This window comes from Aulostomus chinensis, chromosome 11 (assembly GCF_037954235.1).
Source record: "Aulostomus chinensis isolate RoL2024-O1b breed Wild chromosome 11, RoL_Achi_v1.0, whole genome shotgun sequence".
Taxonomy (NCBI): Eukaryota; Metazoa; Chordata; class Actinopteri; order Syngnathiformes; family Aulostomidae; genus Aulostomus; species Aulostomus chinensis.
Genome location: NC_141330.1, coordinates 29,070,320 through 29,086,381, shown reverse-complemented (window position 1 = coordinate 29,086,381; position 16,062 = coordinate 29,070,320). Strand labels below are relative to the sequence as shown.

Below are 16,062 nucleotides of genomic sequence, written 5' to 3'. Positions count from 1 at the left end.
ATACAAACAAGAGTCTGACAAGAGTTTGTGTTCCTGTAGTTGATTGATCAGGAATTAAGAAACCTCCCGCGGCTTTGGCTCGCTCGGCCGCTTCAGGTTGAAATGCCGTCTGTCTCCCCCTGGTGGAGCTCGTCGGTCCATGCAGGTGCACCGCTCTCAGCTTCTTGTCCATTTTAGTCTGTCGGTGTCAGCCCTGTGGAATGTGCGACGCACACTGTGCAGCTCCATCTGAGGGTCCAGCCTGCAGTCACCAGCTCCGAGTCCCGAGTCTGTCCTAGTCCTTCCTCCGCTGTCCTCCCTCTCACTCCATCCGCTGCCGCTGAACCCGTGAGTACCGAGCTTGTTTCCCCTCAGTCCTGTTAGAAAGTTAGTGGGGAGAGAAATTCCTCCTTGGACGGTCCGAGTGTCGCGTCTATTTTTATACCCAGAGAGCCGCGGAGCAGGAGAAAATGTCGAACACGTTCAATTAATCTTTCCAAATGTTTACATGCGAGGAGCTTCCTGACAGAGCCGCGTATCAGGATCATGTGATGTTGCGTTAATGCCAAGTAAAGTTTGTCTGTTCATGATGTCAGAGAGACACCAAACATTCGGCATGAATACAGGCGCCATCCTCTCCGGGAATTACGATACCAACTACTGGTATTGTGCTGGTGACTTGTGGTTACCTGTGTTGGTGTTTTGTGATGGGGACCATTGGTGGTGACCTATGGTAACCTGTCCTGATAGTGCCCTTCATTGGTGACCGGAGTTTCTGACCTGTGATGACTTGTGATGACCATTGGTGGTGACCTGTGTTCTTGACCTGTAGTAACCTGTGGTGACCCTGGGTAACCTGTGATCGTGAACCGTGGTGATGACCTGTGGTACTCTGACCTGATGGTGACCTGTGGTGGTGACCTTTGTCGGTGACCTGTGATGACTTGCAGTGACCTGTGGCAGTGACCTATGTTTGTGACCTGTGGTGGTGACCTATGTTTGTGACCTGTGGTGGTGACCTTTGTTGTCTCATGGTGGTGACCTGTGATGAACCTGTAGTGGTGACTTGTGGTGACCATTGGAGGTGACCTGTGTTCCTGACCTGTGGTGACCCTGGGTAACCTGTGATCGTGACCTGGGATGGTGTCTTATGGTGACCTGTGGTGTTAACCTTTGGTACTCTATCCTGATGGTGACCTTCGGTGGTGACCACTGGCAATCTGTAGTGGTGACCTGAGTTACTGACCTGTGATGACTTGCAGTGACCTTTGGTGACCTGTGGTGTTGACCTATAGTGGTGACATATGGTGACCTGTGGTGGTGACTCGTGGTGACCTGTAGTGGTGACTTGTGGTGACCTGTAGTGGTGACTTGTGGTGACCTATGGTACCCTGTCCTTATGGTTACCTTCAGTGGTGACCTGAGTTCCTGACCTGTGATGACATGCAGTGACCTTTGGTGACCTGTGGTGTTGACCTATGGTGATTACTTGTGGTGGTGACCTTTGGTGACCTGTGGTAACATTTGGTGACCTGTGATCGTGACCTGTGGTGGTGACATGTGGTGACCTGTGGTGGTGACTTGTGGCGACCTGTGGTGGTGACCTTTGTTGACTCATGGTGGTGACCTTTGGTCCAATCCCGCTTTATTTATGTAGCGCTTTCAAACGTGCTCGGAGAGCCAAAGTGCTTTCCAGGGTAGAAGAATAAAAGAAAGATCAGAACATACAGGTAAAAGACAGTAAGAACAATTAAAATAGATACAAGAACAAAAAGGTAGCAACACATAAACAAAACATAGCCATCAATGCCGCTAACTCATGCTGTGTTAAAAGACAAGGAAAAAAGGTGTGTTTTAAGAAAACTTTTAAAAACAGGGACTGTAAGGAGCAGCTGGTTGGCTGACCCGAGGGCTCAGACGGGGGTAAAAAGACAGAGGAGCTCAGAAAGGTATGAAGGGGCAAGGCCATTAAGGGCTTCAAAAGCAAATAAAAGAATTTTAAAATGAATTCTAAAATGGACTAGAATCCAGTGAAGTGAGGCTAAACAGGTGAAATGTGCCTGTACTTGCGAGTGTTAGTTAAAAGACGTGCAGCGGTAGGTAGTTAGGTCGAGTAGAAACACCTCCAGCTGATTTCTGTTTAAAATAGGCTTTATTTTTGCCAGCTGCCTAAGCTGAATAAAGCTTACCTTTACCACGGCTTTTATTTGGCTGTCAGGCTTCAGGGCTGAGTCTATGTAGACCCCAAGGTCCTTCACGACAGGTTTCACATGCTAAGCCAGATCGTCCAGATCCAGGTGGGGGGGTCATTGAGGGGCCACCAAAAACTATTACTTCTGTTTTTTTCTCATTGACATTAAGCAAATTTAGGGCCACGCCCTTGATTCCGACCCATTGCTCCAAGCGAGACAACAGGGTTACATGATCTACAGCAGGGGTGGGCAACCATGCGCCATGGAGGGCCGTGTGTATGCAGGTTGTCCTTCCAACCCAACACTTTAACAGGTGATTCCACTGATAAACACTCTTCTGTGGCTGAAGGTGTGTTCATCAGTGGAATCACCTGTTAAAGTGTTGGGTTGGAAGGACAACCTGCATACACACGGCCCTCCATGGCACATGGTTGCCCACCCCTGCTCTACAGTATCAAAAGCCGCAGTCAAGTCTAATAGAATAAGAACAACAGCGTGACCAGAGTCTGTGGCTAAAAAGATGTCGTTAAAAACTTTTAAAAGAGCCGTTTCAGTACTGTGCATGGATTAAAACCAGACTGGAGAACCTCAGAGATGTTGTGTTGGTTCAGAAATACCAGAAGTTGATCGTAAACGATTTTCTCTGGGATTTTTGACAAAAAAAATAGTTTGGAAATAGGCCTATAGTTAGCCAACACAGTAGGCTTGGGGCCAGGCTTTTCAATCAACAGTTGTACTACTGCTTGCTTGAACAGAGCAGGAACCTCACCTGAGGAGAGACTGAGGTTTAAAATCGAGAGTACATGAGGGCAAATGGTAGGCAAGACCTTGTTGAGGAGCTGAGGAGGAATTACTTCATTTGGGGAACCAGCTGGCTTCATTTTTTTAACCAACTCTTGGACAAAAGGCAAAGTCACAGGCTCAAATTGATCAAAAACAGCAGAGCAATTGACAAGGACAGTGGGGTCAGCGTTGACAGGAGAAACGCAAGACCGGGTCGAGGAGACCTTATCAATGAAAAACCGTAAGAAGTCTTCACAGGTAGCAGTGGAGGACTCAATCCAGCCAGTCTGTGAAACATTCAGAGCAGAATTAATAGTCCTGAACAGCACACAAGGCTTGTCAGCATTTGCCAGGACAAAATCTGCAAAATACTGCCTCTTGGCCTCTTTTACAGTGGACTGGAATTGATGCCCACACTCTTTTAGAGCCTGAAGAGACACATGTAAATTGTCCTTCCTCCATTTGCGCTCAGCTCTGCGATAGTTCAGGCAGGCTGCATGGGTTGTGACGTCCAGCCAGGGCTCCGACTGCAATTTACCCTTCCTAGCCTTTAGTGGGGCCACGGTGTCCATGGTGTTTTGGCAGTGCTCTGTAAACCAGCCGCACAGAACCTCCAAGTCATCAGGTACAAGCGCAGGAAAAGTACAGTTTTTGATTAAAGCAGCTTGTGTTTGAAGCTGCTCTTGAAGATGGTCGCTATTCCTCCTCCACAGCCCGATGTCCATGGGCAGTTAAAATAGCCGCAGTCGCTGGCAAGAGCACTGGACTCACCAGCAGCCAGCCACGTCTCCGTCACGAGAAGGAAGTCCAGTTGTCGGGACACGAAGAAATCCTTAAGGATGAACGTTTTGTTCTGGAGCGATCTGCCGTTCACAGGCCAAATCTGTCAGGAGCCAGAGTGTCCAGGTTAGCTGTCAGGGAAACCTGACACAGCGGCCGCAGATTGTCTTGGTTGGCTCCGCGGCAGTGAGGATGAGGAGTGCAGGGGCGGTGCGGAGGGAACACCTCATCCGAGCCTACTATCGGTACCAGGCATGGATCGCCTGGGAGGATCTGGTCGAAATCTATTTTGGATGGAAGTGGAGGAATGCTCCTTCTCTGCCTTCAATCTCGAAAGACAGCCACTGCATTTTCCCCTGTCTCATTGGCGCCGGTGCCAGCGAACTAGCCGGGAGAGTGGAGCTAGTGACCGGATGAGGAAAGGTGGAATCCCTGCTAGGAGCGGGGGTAAACTGTTCCACCAGTGTTCAGCTTAGCCAGATCAAGATCGAGTACTGAAAAACACAATTCCAATAGCGTTTGGCGATCATACACCAACAGAGTGTCAGCATTGTGGACCAGGAGTGACACAAACAGTAACAGAACATAGAACAGGGAGAGCAGGTGACGGCAGGCCTCACACACTGGCGCCGTCTTGTGGTGGTGACCTTCGTTGACGCGTGGTGGTGACCAGTTTCATTCATCCTCACCCCCCCCATCTTCAAGGTGACCCCCCCCAGCAGGATGTCCTCCACACCAGAGCTGCCCTCCCCCCTGCCCTTCACCCTGGTGCCCTCCTTCCCCTCAGCCACTCCAGTGCTCCCTGCTGTGGATCTCAACGCCACCTCCTGCCAGGACTGGGAGCAGGTCCACCACGTGCTCTTCCATCTGGGGAACCTGTCCCTGCTGCTGGGCCTGCTCATCCCCACGACCTTGAGCCTGCACATGATCCTGCTGCGCCTCCTCCTGATGACAGGTGGGGCAGCCACCTTGACCACCTGCTGCCCACAGCTGTTACTGCTACTGCTATTGCTGCTACTACTGTTACTACTACTGCTACTGCTTTGACTGCTACTGCTGTGACTTCTACTTCTATGACTGCTACGGCTGCTGCTACTGCTACTGCTATTACTGCTAAAGCTATTACTGCTCCTGCTGCTTCTACTGCTATTGCTACTACTACTGCTGCTACTTCTACCACTACTGCTATGACTGCTTCTTCTACTACTGCCGTTGCTACTACTACTACTCTACCACTGCTACCACTACTGTTATGCCTGCTACTACTGCTACGCGTTTGTGTTTGCGTGTGTGTGTGCATGTGTGTGTGCGTGCATGTGTGTCTGCGTGCGTGTGTGTTTGTGTGCATGTGTGAGTGTGCATGCATGTATGTGTGTGTGTGTGTGTTTCTGCCAATGAGGCAGATGGAAAGTTTTGCCTCCATGTTTATCTTTAGCCTGGAGGAGACAGGAAGCAGCAGGATTCATGGGAAATGTGGTTGTAAATGACAGCAGGCCAGTTTATTTATAGAGGCTTCAGCAGAGGCCCGTCTCTGACATGCTTACCCAGGAAGAGGGGGACTAGAACAGGACCGCTGTTGTCAGGGGTCTCATATTCTTAAATCCACCTCTTTTCTTAAAGCTACTTGTCACATGTGTTTGCCAGAATTAGTTGCCTAGAAACCAAGTCGTAAGATGAGAAGTCCAACATCAACATGTTGAGTCAAACCTGATAAAAAGCCCTCAGATTTGTGAGGGCTCAGTGTCAGAAATCAGTTTGTTCCACTGATCTGAGAACAGTCAGAGCCTGAAGCTGACTCTGTTCCTGATGGAACTCTTGTGGTGATCTGGAGTCCAAGGACCCACCACTGGTTCCTGTTTTGTTTCAGAGTAGATCACCAGAATGTGTCCTGTCGTGTACTGCTACTCTTGGAAAATACATTTGGAGAAATTTTAAAAAGTCACGATTACATATTTCGTGTTGCCTCTGAAGAAAAAGGGAAAGTTGGATTCAGTTCATGATAAATGATGAGTAAAGAGCAGCATCTCTGACCCGACCCGCTACGTCTGTTCACACTGACCAGTAATTACTGACACTTATTAAAGGGGGAGTAGAGTGTAGCTTCACATGATGCTAACCCCACAGGATGTAGCCTCTTCATCGCCTGGGCGACGCTGTACCGCTGCAACCTGGATGTGATGGTTTGGAATGTGGTCTTCCTGGTGGTCAACTTCCTGCACTTGTTCTTCCTCCTGTACAAGCGCAGGCCGGTGAGTTGCTCTCCTGCACGTCTGCTGACTCTCAGCATCGCTCTGATTTATGCGACTCAGGGCGGTGAGAAGGAGGTCGCTACCCTCATGGGTCGGTCCTGCTCTATGCTTTTTGCTTTATGCTAATGAGATGCAAGTTTCATCAAATCTGGATGCCACTGGGGGGTCTTGGTAAGTGAGGAGCCTCCAGCTGCTGACAGAATCAGACCAGGACTGTTCATAATGAGACAGGAGACCTGCCCTCCCTCCCCAGTGTGTGTTCCTGCACCAACTCTTTGAGTCCATGCTGAAAGTGTGTGTGTCTGCTGCGTTAGATTAAGATTGACAGGGAGCTGAGGTCCGTCTACAAGCGCATGTTCGAGCCCCTACATGTGCAGGAGGCTCTGTTCCAGAGGCTCACAGGCCAGTTCTGCACCATCCAGACCCTGAAGAAAGGCCAGGCCTACGCTGCCGAGGACAGGACCTGTGTGGATGAGCGCCTCAGCATCCTCCTCAAAGGAAAGTAGGTATCTTTGACTCTGGATGGTGGGGGCTGTAAGGATGAGACCAGGTTCAGGAGGACTCAGGTTTAGCTGGAGTCCTTCACATGATCACATTCCATCGCTGACAACCATCACAGCCCTGCAAAGACGCGTGCAGCGCTCAGAGTTTGATCCCTGTGCTTCAGTCTCCAGTCTGTAGTTTGGTCGAAGCAGCAACGCCGTTTGAGTTCACGTGTGAGACGGAACGTCGAAGTCAGACTTTCTGCACGTGTGATTGTATAACACCAACAGAAAAGCTGCAGAGCTCAGCGAGCCATTAATCATTCATCTCTATTGGAAACAAACAAACAAACAACTGCATTGACAAATATTTTCTTTTCTTTGAAAGTTATAAATGATATAAACAAACAAATAAAAATACACCCCACAAACCAAAGCGCTTCCAGAATTTAGTGTCAAAAGAAAAAGACCCCCAGCTGCTCGTCCTTCTTTCTTCCGTCATCCTCACCCAGACGCTCTGTCTGTCCACTTCCTGTTTCTGTCCTTCTATAAACACTCCTATTATCATTCTGACCAGCTTCTGGTCCAGCTTCAGGATCACCTTCAAACTCAGATTCAGCTCCACCTTCAGCTCCAGGATCAGCTTCAAATTCAGGTTCAGCTGCAGGTTCAGGTCCAGGCTCAGATTCTGGTTGAGGTTTAGCTTCATCTTCAGCTTCAAGATCAGGATCAGGATCAAGATCAGGATCAGGTTCCTGTCCTACTAACGACTTGTCTGGCCCATTAAAAGTAAGCAGAAGACTGTACCTGAATGGTACTGTAGTAGGCCTGGTCTGGGGAGGCTCCACACCGACCCAGGGACCTGTAGACCTGCTCCAGTGATGTCCACATGCAGTACAAATACACCTCAACAACCCATAGATTCGGTGGAATAAACACCAGGTTGTCTTTCAAAAATAGTTTGGTGTTTCTCTAATGTAACCTGGAGCTCCAGCACTGTTAGGGGATGACAACATGAATTCATGCATTCATCCTGTCCCTCTGGCTTTGGCTGTATCAACTGCTTTTTGAAGCCGGTATGTTTGCTTTTTTGTTTGCAAGATTCATCTTGACGCTGAAATTTGTGTAACAGGATGAAGGTGTCGTACCGCGGCCATTTCCTCCACAACATCTACACCAACTCCTTCATCGACTCCCCGGAGTTCAGGTCCACGGTGATGCACCGAGGAGAGAAGTTCCAGGTAACCGTTCATGTCAACATAGGAATGATATTCAGACGAGATGACAGTCACACATGACATGGAAGGCAATGGGTAACACACTGATAGCTGCTTGGCTGCAGCAGTGAATGCAGTCACCGTAGGTAGTAGTTGGCGTAGCTTAATTGCTTTCCTGTGTTTGAACTGTGGTGAAAGGTGACCATTATGGCTGAGGAGAATTGCAAGTTCCTGTGTTGGTCTCGCGAGAGACTCACCTACTTCCTGGAGTCGGACACCTTCCTGAACGAGGTGTTCAGGTACCTGATCGGCAAAGACATCACAAACAAGCTCTACTCTCTCAATGATCCCACGCTCAGTGACAAGGTAGGTCACATGATGATGATGATGGTGATGATGATGGTGATGGTGGTGATGATGATGATGGTGCTGCCTGCTGTGTCCCAGGCAGTGAAGAAGATGGATCGCCAGCCCAGCCTTTGCTCCCAGTTGTCAATGATGCAGATGAGGAACAGCATGGCCAGCACCAGCGACACCGACGACGTGCTGAACCAGATCCTACGAGGAGGCTCTGCCGGCTCCTCTCTCCGTAAGACCCAGCATCACCACACCCAGTGGGCCACTGTGCCCTTTAGTGGGAGGTCAAACACTTTCAAGTCAAAGCTGAGTTTGTATGAGGGAATCCTTGGTTTGGAGTAACATTCATGATAGTAACCTGACAGTCGTGTGGAAACAAGATGCTTCCGTCACATCGAAGTGATAAATGATGCCTTCTACCAATTACTACCAGACCTTGGTGAGTAGTACTACAGTAATAATGATAACACGACGGGTGGTGCGGCTGAGCCAACTGATGCTCAGACGAGGCTCCCCAGCAAGGAGCTTCGTCCATCAACACTGACTGAAGTCGTTCAGGCTTTTGTAGCATCACTGTACTCAAACTTTGACTCAGATTCATTTGAGAAGAATAAACAAACTTGGAGACGAATTCTTATGATTCCCGTTTTTATGGAAGGTACTGTACGGTAAGAATCTGAGGTTCCGAACATTGAGATGTTTCACTCCATGCAGTTGAAACTCACTTTGTTTCAGTGTGACATCATACATCCCCCACACTGGTGGAGCAGGACGTTAGAAGATGATCCCAGTGCAGACACACCACCCTGCTGGGGACCCCCACCCATCTAGATGGGCCTCGTCTAAACAAGGGAATACGAGAATGACGCATGTCGGCGACAGCATTGACCCCCTGTACCCGGTGACAGGGGTCGGCGGCGTGTCTTTGCTGATGTCAGCTCCTTCACTCGCTCCTGCTGCGCCCCTGAGTGTCAGTGGTTTCATTTTTGGAAACTCTTAACATCTTCTGGCAGCCATATTAGATCATTAACTTGGACACCTCACTTCGTACGTGTCGTAGGATTTTCTTGCACCATGAGTTAGGAGGGGTCCAGGTGCAGCGTGAGGGTGGGCAGGCTGCGTACTGACCAGGACCGGTTTCAGACCAGCGTAGTGGGAAGCAGCTTCTGTCCAACTGGACCAGTATCTTCCTCCAACCAGCCATGTGGGGAGCATCAGCTGCTCTTGTGTCTGCACCAGGCGAATGTTCGTATCTGCTGGAGCCACTAAAAGCACCTGAGTGGATTGTTGCTCTTCAGATGCTTCGAGGGCTGTTGGTGGTGATGGACGTTGAGCCGTGACAGACGCGCTCGCCTGACAATAGCCTGCTCCATCCTGTCGCCGCTGCTGTTTTTGCTACAAGTCAAGGGGTCAATATGAGTAGCGCACATAAACACAGAGCAGAAGAATACAACATGTTTAAATGTAAATGTAAAAATCATGACAGCAGGGGCTCATTTCATGTAGAACCGGAACAAACCCAGAACGTGTTGGGTCAGGCTTGTGAAGCTGATGTTGGCGTTTGATGACCATCGTTGGTTGTCAGCCGGGATGATGAATCGCTGCTTCTCTGACTGCTTCCACTGCTTCAGTGTAGAAACTTCACTTGATTCAATGGTGTGTTATGTTGTTGTAGAGAAATCACCAAGCACCAAGACGTCCTCAAAGATGAAGCCAATCGAGGAGGGCATGGAGGACGACGTCTTCGTTGAGCCGCCTCCCTCCAAGTCTCGCCGTCTGTCCAGCACTTCCACTGAGGAAGTTTAACACAGTTGAGCTGCTGAGCAATCCTCATCCAAACGCTTTTGATGTTTATTTGTTCTTGAGATTTAAAGTTTTCACTTTCTAGCTTGACCCACATGCTTCTGCTATCAATGAAGGTGTCAGAGGAGCCTGATGCTTTCTGATGTAGACGAGTAGTTGTGCTACCCGTGTGGTCGAGATGTAGCTCCACACGCGCGCTCCCTCACTCTGAACTAGTGTTGCATCTCACACTGTGTCCACTGGTGTGTGTAAATATTAGATAGTATAACTGCTTCGTATGTCATCACAACAACGAAAGGCTAACTTCAGTGATTATAAGTCAAGTCAGTAAAACCCTTCCTCTTCATTGGGATGAATGAAACTGCTTGAGAATGTGGGTGCTGTGAGTCCCCCTGAGGTGCTGTGGTGGAGGCAGTGGGAGTCACAGAAGTCTCCAGTTTCAGTCTCCAGGTGAGGCCCATGTTGGGATATGCTCCTCTTTGGGCTGTAGAAATAGAGCGCCCTCCGGTGGCTGTAATTTTGCTATGCACACTTGGTTCATGTGGTGTTTGGTCATGACAATGTACGATTCGAGCAAGACCTGGAGAAGTTTTAAGAAATGTTGTTTTTGGATTGTCTCTGTGTTAAATGTCTAGGTATGGATATTATTAGCAGCCAAATGTAAAGGATAATGATTAGAATGAAGTCAGAATGCTCCTGTGTGTATTCATGAACATCTGTGTTGACGTGCATCGTGATGACAGGTGACTGCAGTAACCATCAATACCAGCAATGTACACAGTGGTTGGAGTGAAGAAGATCATGTGACACTGATAACTGACGCTGGCAGTTTCTGCTTTTATACTTACACAAAAGCTATGACATAATTGTGAAGATTCTGGATCTTTTCACATCATAAATGTCTCTTTCTATATTCATATAAATATTTGCAACCTGAGTGTAATTAAAATGTCACTGTATTGAAACTATAAGTCTGTTTGATGATGCTGTTGTTTCTATTGTTGGTTTGTCAGCGATCTGAGGCGCGGACAGGGACGGTCGATCCACTGACCTGTAACACCAATCATGAGGCTAATAATAGCAACCACCATGGATTCCAAAGAGCAGCAAATACTCTGATTCTGACAGACTCCTCCTCTTCTTGTTTCTTTGTATTTTCTTTTTTCTGTTGCTGCTGCAAATGTGCAGTTCATTCTTCCTGACCTCCAGCACTCATTTTCAATGCTGCATCTGCACACTAGCTTGCAGCCACTGAAAATAATTGATAATTAGTAGAAAGGATTCCTCTCAGAACTGTCTGTTATACTTTGCGTATAGTTTTCAAATTTTCTGATGATTAATTACGGTCTATTTAGCGCACACACACACACACGCGCGCGCAAGAAAGAACAGTTAAAAAAAACTACATTTCCCATGTAGCCCCCGCAGGGTTTAACGTCATTAAAACCGGAAGTATGAGCAGCAGGTCCAGGGCGGCGTAGCAACGCTGCTGGCGAGGAGGAAATCATGACTGTTCCTTAGACTCGGTTCTGCCTCCCTCAGTAGCCATGGACGACGCCCAGGAAGAACACATCCCCTTCTGGAACAACTAAACCCGACGGGCGACGCTTTGCTCCCTCGGTTGATCCCGGTGGAACGGTCACCTATGATGGAACGGGCGATGGAGCAGCTTAACGTACAGCTCAACCGGCTCACCCGCTCTCTCCGGCGGGCCAGGACTGTGGAACTCCCGGAAGGTGAGTTAGCACACATGATGACGGACACCCACACTGACACAAGCAGTTGCTGGAGCTCACTGGCTGCTACTGTACCTCCCTCAGTATATGTAGTAGTACTAGACAGTTGCACCAAGTTACTGTTACTGTAACTCACTGGCTGCTACTGTAACTGGAGATTTGCAGCAACAATCACCCACCCTGCCTTCCACGCTGGCTGCTACTGTAACTCATTTGCTGTTACTGTTACTGTAACTCACTCAATGCTACTGTAACACTTAGTATAGGTATTAGTACAAGAGAGTTGCAGCATCGATAATCCACACTGCCTGTCACACTGGATGTCACTGTAACTCACTTGTCTCTGTTACTGACACTCAACTGCTGCAAGGGTTACTGTAATTCACTCGCTGTTACTGTTACTGCAACTCACTGGCTGCTGCTGCTGCTGCTACTGCTGTTGTAACTCACTGACTACTGCTGTAACTCACTGGATGCTACTCTAACTCACTGACTACTGCTGTAACTCACTGACTACTGCTGTAACTCATTGATTACTGCAGTAACTCACTGGCTACTGCCATAACTCACTGGATGCTGCTGTAACTCACTGGATGCTGCTGTAACTCACTGACTACTGCAGTAACTCGATAGTACTGTAACTCACTGACTACTGCTGTAACTCACTGACAACAGCAGTAACTCGACAGTACTGTAACTCACTGACTACTGCTATAACTCACTGACAACTGCAGTAACTCGACAGTACTGTAACTCACTGATTACTGCCGTAACACACTGGCTACTGCCGTAACTCACTAGATGCTGCTGTAACTCACTGGATGCTACTGTAACTCACTGACTACTGCTGTAACTCACTGACTACTGCTGTAACTCACTGACTACTGCTGTAACTCACTGATTACTGCAGTAACTCACTGGCTACTGCCGTAACTCACTGGATGCTGCTGTAAGTCACTGGATGCTGCTGTAACTCACTGGATGCTGCTGTAACTCACTGACTACTGCAGTAACTCGATAGTACTGTAACTCACTGACTACTGCTATAACTCACTGACAACTGCAGTAACTCGACAGTACTGTAACTCACTGATTACTGCCGTAACACACTGGCTACTGCCGTAACTCACTGGATGCTGCTGTAACTCACTGGATGCTACTGTAACTCACTGACTACTGCTGTAACTCACTGACTACTGCTGTAACTCATTGACTACTGCTGTAACTCACTGACTACTGCAGTAACTCGATAGTACTGTAACTCACTAATTACTACCGTAACTCACTGGCTACTGCTGTAACTCTCTGATTACTGCCGTAACTCACTGGCTACTGCCGTAACTCACTGGATGCTGCTGTAACTCACTGACTACTGCTGTAACTCACTGGATGCTACTGTAACTCACTGACTACTGCTGTAACTCACTGACTACTGCTGTAACTCACTGACTACTGCTGTAACTCACTGACTACTACAGTAAATCAATAGTACTGTAACTCACTGATTACTGCCATAACACACTGGCTACTGCCGTAACACACTGGCTACTGCCGTAACTCACTGACTACTGCGGTAACATACTGGATGCTGCTGTAACTCACTGGATGCTACTGTAACTCACTGACTACTGCTGTAACTCACTGACTACTGCTGTAACTCACTGACTACTGCAGTAACTCGATAGTACTTTAACTCACTAATTACTACCGTAACTCACTGGCTACTGCCGTAACTCTCTGATTACTGCCGTAACTCACTGGCTACTGCATAACTCACTGACTACTGCTGTAACTCACTGACAACTGCTGTAACTCACTGGATGCTGCTGGAACTCACTTACTACTGCAGTAACTCGATAGTACTGTAACTCACTGACTACTGCTGTAACTCACTGACAACTGCAGTAACTCGACAGTACTGTAACTCACTGATTACTACCGTAACTCACTGGCTACTGCCGTAACTCACTGACTACTGCTGTAACTCACTGGATGCTGCTGTAACTCACTGGATGCTGCTGTAACTCACTGACTACTGCAGTAACTCGATAGTAATGTAACTCACTGACGACTGCTGTAACTCACTGACTACTGCAGTAACTCGACAGTACTGTAACTCACTGATTACTACCGTAACTCACTGGCTACTGCTGTAACTCACTGACTACTGCTGTAACTCACTGACTACTGCATTAACTTGATAGTACTGTAACTCACTGATTACTACCGTAACTCACTGGCTACTGCTGCAACTCACTGATTACTACCGTAACTCACTGGCTACTGCCGTAACTCACTGACTACTGCTGTAACTCACTGACAACTGCTGTAACTCGATGCAACTGTAACTCACTGATTACTACCGTAACTCACTGTCTACTGCTGTAACTTACTGGATGCTGCTGTAACTCGCTGACTACTACCGTAACTCACTGGCTTCTACTGTAACTCACTGGCTGCTACTGTAACTCACTGACTGCCAGTTTAACTCACTGGATGCCACTTTAACTCACTGAATAATATGACAACTCACTGGGTGCTACTGTAACTTTTTTGATGCTGGTGTAACTCACTGGGTTTTTTGTAACTGTTTGCTATTGCAACCCAGTGGCTTCTCCTGTAAATCACTGGATGTCACTTCTTTTCACTGGAGGTTCTCACACTAGACAGCCCAACATGTGACCATTCACACTGCCACTGTAGACCTGTCATGGTGACCTTTACCATCTTTTTTTCCGGTCATCCTAACATTTTTGTGGATATTTAAGCCAAATTTGTGATACATGGATATACAAAAACCTGAAAACATAATGTTAGAGAGCATTCTCTGAAGTGTTGTATTTGTATTTGTATTTAATGTGCAATAAGACAGAGCATACAGTGATAACATGCTAAACATACATTTGACATGGTTCTAAACAGACAGGATTGCATGTGTTGTGTGTGATCCTGTGCGTGTGTGCGTTGTATAGGAGTGTAAGTGGTAATACTATTACATCCATGCAATGGTAACTATAGTGATGATAGTAGTAATATGATAATAATATAGTGTAGAGAAGAAGGAGGGATATTGAGTAGAGTACAAGAAAGGTCAGTAATGTATTGAATTTGGTTAATATAGGAATATTAGAGTTAAGTAAATTTATTGGAACGTTAACTATATATAATAACTATATACATATACACATACAATATACAGAAAATATGTGTGCGTGTTAGTGAATGAGTAAGAGAGACAAAAAGAAAGCAGGTAAAATAATGTTAGTCTGTCGTAACAACAACAATAATAATGATGATAAAAATAACACAATAACAATAACATCAATAATAATAACCAATAATACAACAACAACAACAATAATAACTATAACGATAACAACAACACAATAATCATAACAATAACATCTATAATAATAATAAAAACATAATGGAAGTGAAGTACCTTCAGGCTCAGGCCCTAACAATAACATCAATAATTAAAGCTGCAAGCAGCGTTGTGAGGGCCTGAGCCCTGGCCTGAACCCCAGGGTGTCCTGGTCCAGTGTGGAGGCCTTGTAGTTGAGGAGTTAGAAGCCTGAGTCTGATCAGAGAGTGAGAGCAGAGCTGAGAGCTGACCCTTTAAGAACCCCTCCCCCACTGCTCTGTCTCTGATCTGTGCTAGAGTGGAGAGCAGAACTGAGAGCTGGCCCTTTAAGAACCCCTCCCCCACTGCTCTGTCTTTGATCTGTGCTAGAGTGAGAGCAGAGCTGAGAGCTGACCCTTTAAGAACCCCTCCCCCACTGCTCTGTCTTTGATCTGTGCTAGAGTGAGAGCAGAGCTGAGAGCTGGCCCTTTAAGAACCCCTCCCCACTGCTCTGTCTTTGATCTGTGCTAGAGTGAGAGCAGAGCTGAGAGCTGGCCCTTTAAGAACCCCTCCCCCACTGCTCTGTCTTTGATCTGTGCTAGAGTGAGAGCAGAGCTGAGAGCTGGCCCTTTAAGAACCCCTCCCCCACTGCTCTGTCTTTGATCTGTGCTAGAGTGAGAGCAGAGCTGAGAGCTGGCCCTTTAAGAACCCCTCCCCCACTGCTCTGTCTTTGATCTGTGCTAGAGTGAGAGCAGAGCTGAGAGCTGGCCCTTTAAGAACCCCTCCCCCACTGCTCTGTCTCTGATCTGTGCTAGAGTGAGAGCAGAGCTGAGAGCTGGCCCTTTAAGAACCCCTCCCCCACTGCTCTGTCTTTGATCTGTGCTAGAGTGAGAGCAGAGCTGAGAGCTGGCCCTTTAAGAACCCCTCCCCCACTGCTCTGTCTTTGATCTGTGCTAGAGTGAGAGCAGAGCTGAGAGCTGGCCCTTGAAGAACCCCCCCCCCCCCCACTGCTCTGTCTTTGATCTGTGCTAGAGTGAGAGCAGAGCTGAGAGCGGGCCCTTTAAGAACCCCTCCCCCACTGCTCTGTCTCTGATCTGTGCTAGAGTGAGAGCAGAGCTGAGAGCTGGCCCTTTAAGAACCC

At 47.7% G+C, this 16,062-nt stretch overlaps 2 protein-coding genes across 3 annotated transcripts in view; both read left to right on the top strand.

Moving 5' to 3' along the window:
- Window positions 1-137: 137 nt before the first annotated feature.
- On the top strand, window positions 138-10,801 carry popdc1 (popeye domain cAMP effector 1). Its single transcript, XM_086217430.1, has 8 exons — window positions 138-327; window positions 4,440-4,689; window positions 5,859-5,983; window positions 6,298-6,485; window positions 7,598-7,706; window positions 7,881-8,048; window positions 8,130-8,271; window positions 9,715-10,801. Exons 2-8 carry the CDS (start codon window positions 4,458-4,460, stop codon window positions 9,843-9,845), a joined length of 1,095 nt encoding a protein of 364 aa, XP_086073556.1. The 5' UTR covers window positions 138-327; window positions 4,440-4,457; the 3' UTR covers window positions 9,846-10,801.
- A 506-nt stretch (window positions 10,802-11,307) lies between these two features.
- Window positions 11,308-16,062, top strand: part of hace1 (HECT domain and ankyrin repeat containing E3 ubiquitin protein ligase 1) — a 65,895-nt gene continuing 61,140 nt past the window's right edge. For both annotated transcript variants that reach the window (XM_086219327.1, XM_086219326.1), the window contains exon 1: window positions 11,308-11,578. In XM_086219327.1, coding sequence (XP_086075453.1) covers window positions 11,488-11,578 — 91 coding nt within the window. In that variant the 5' untranslated portion in view covers window positions 11,308-11,487. The remainder of the gene's footprint in view (window positions 11,579-16,062) is intronic.

Bases quoted from the DNA above. Each gene is read 5' to 3' on its own strand.
- popdc1 (XM_086217430.1), top strand. From the start codon at position 4,458: ATGTCCTCCACACCAGAGCTGCCCTCCCCCCTGCCCTTCACCCTGGTG. The intron at 4,690-5,858 runs GTGGGGCAGCCA...CTAACCCCACAG, and splicing joins GCGCCTCCTCCTGATGACAG to GATGTAGCCTCTTCATCGCC. The intron at 6,486-7,597 runs GTAGGTATCTTT...TTTGTGTAACAG, and splicing joins AGCATCCTCCTCAAAGGAAA to GATGAAGGTGTCGTACCGCG.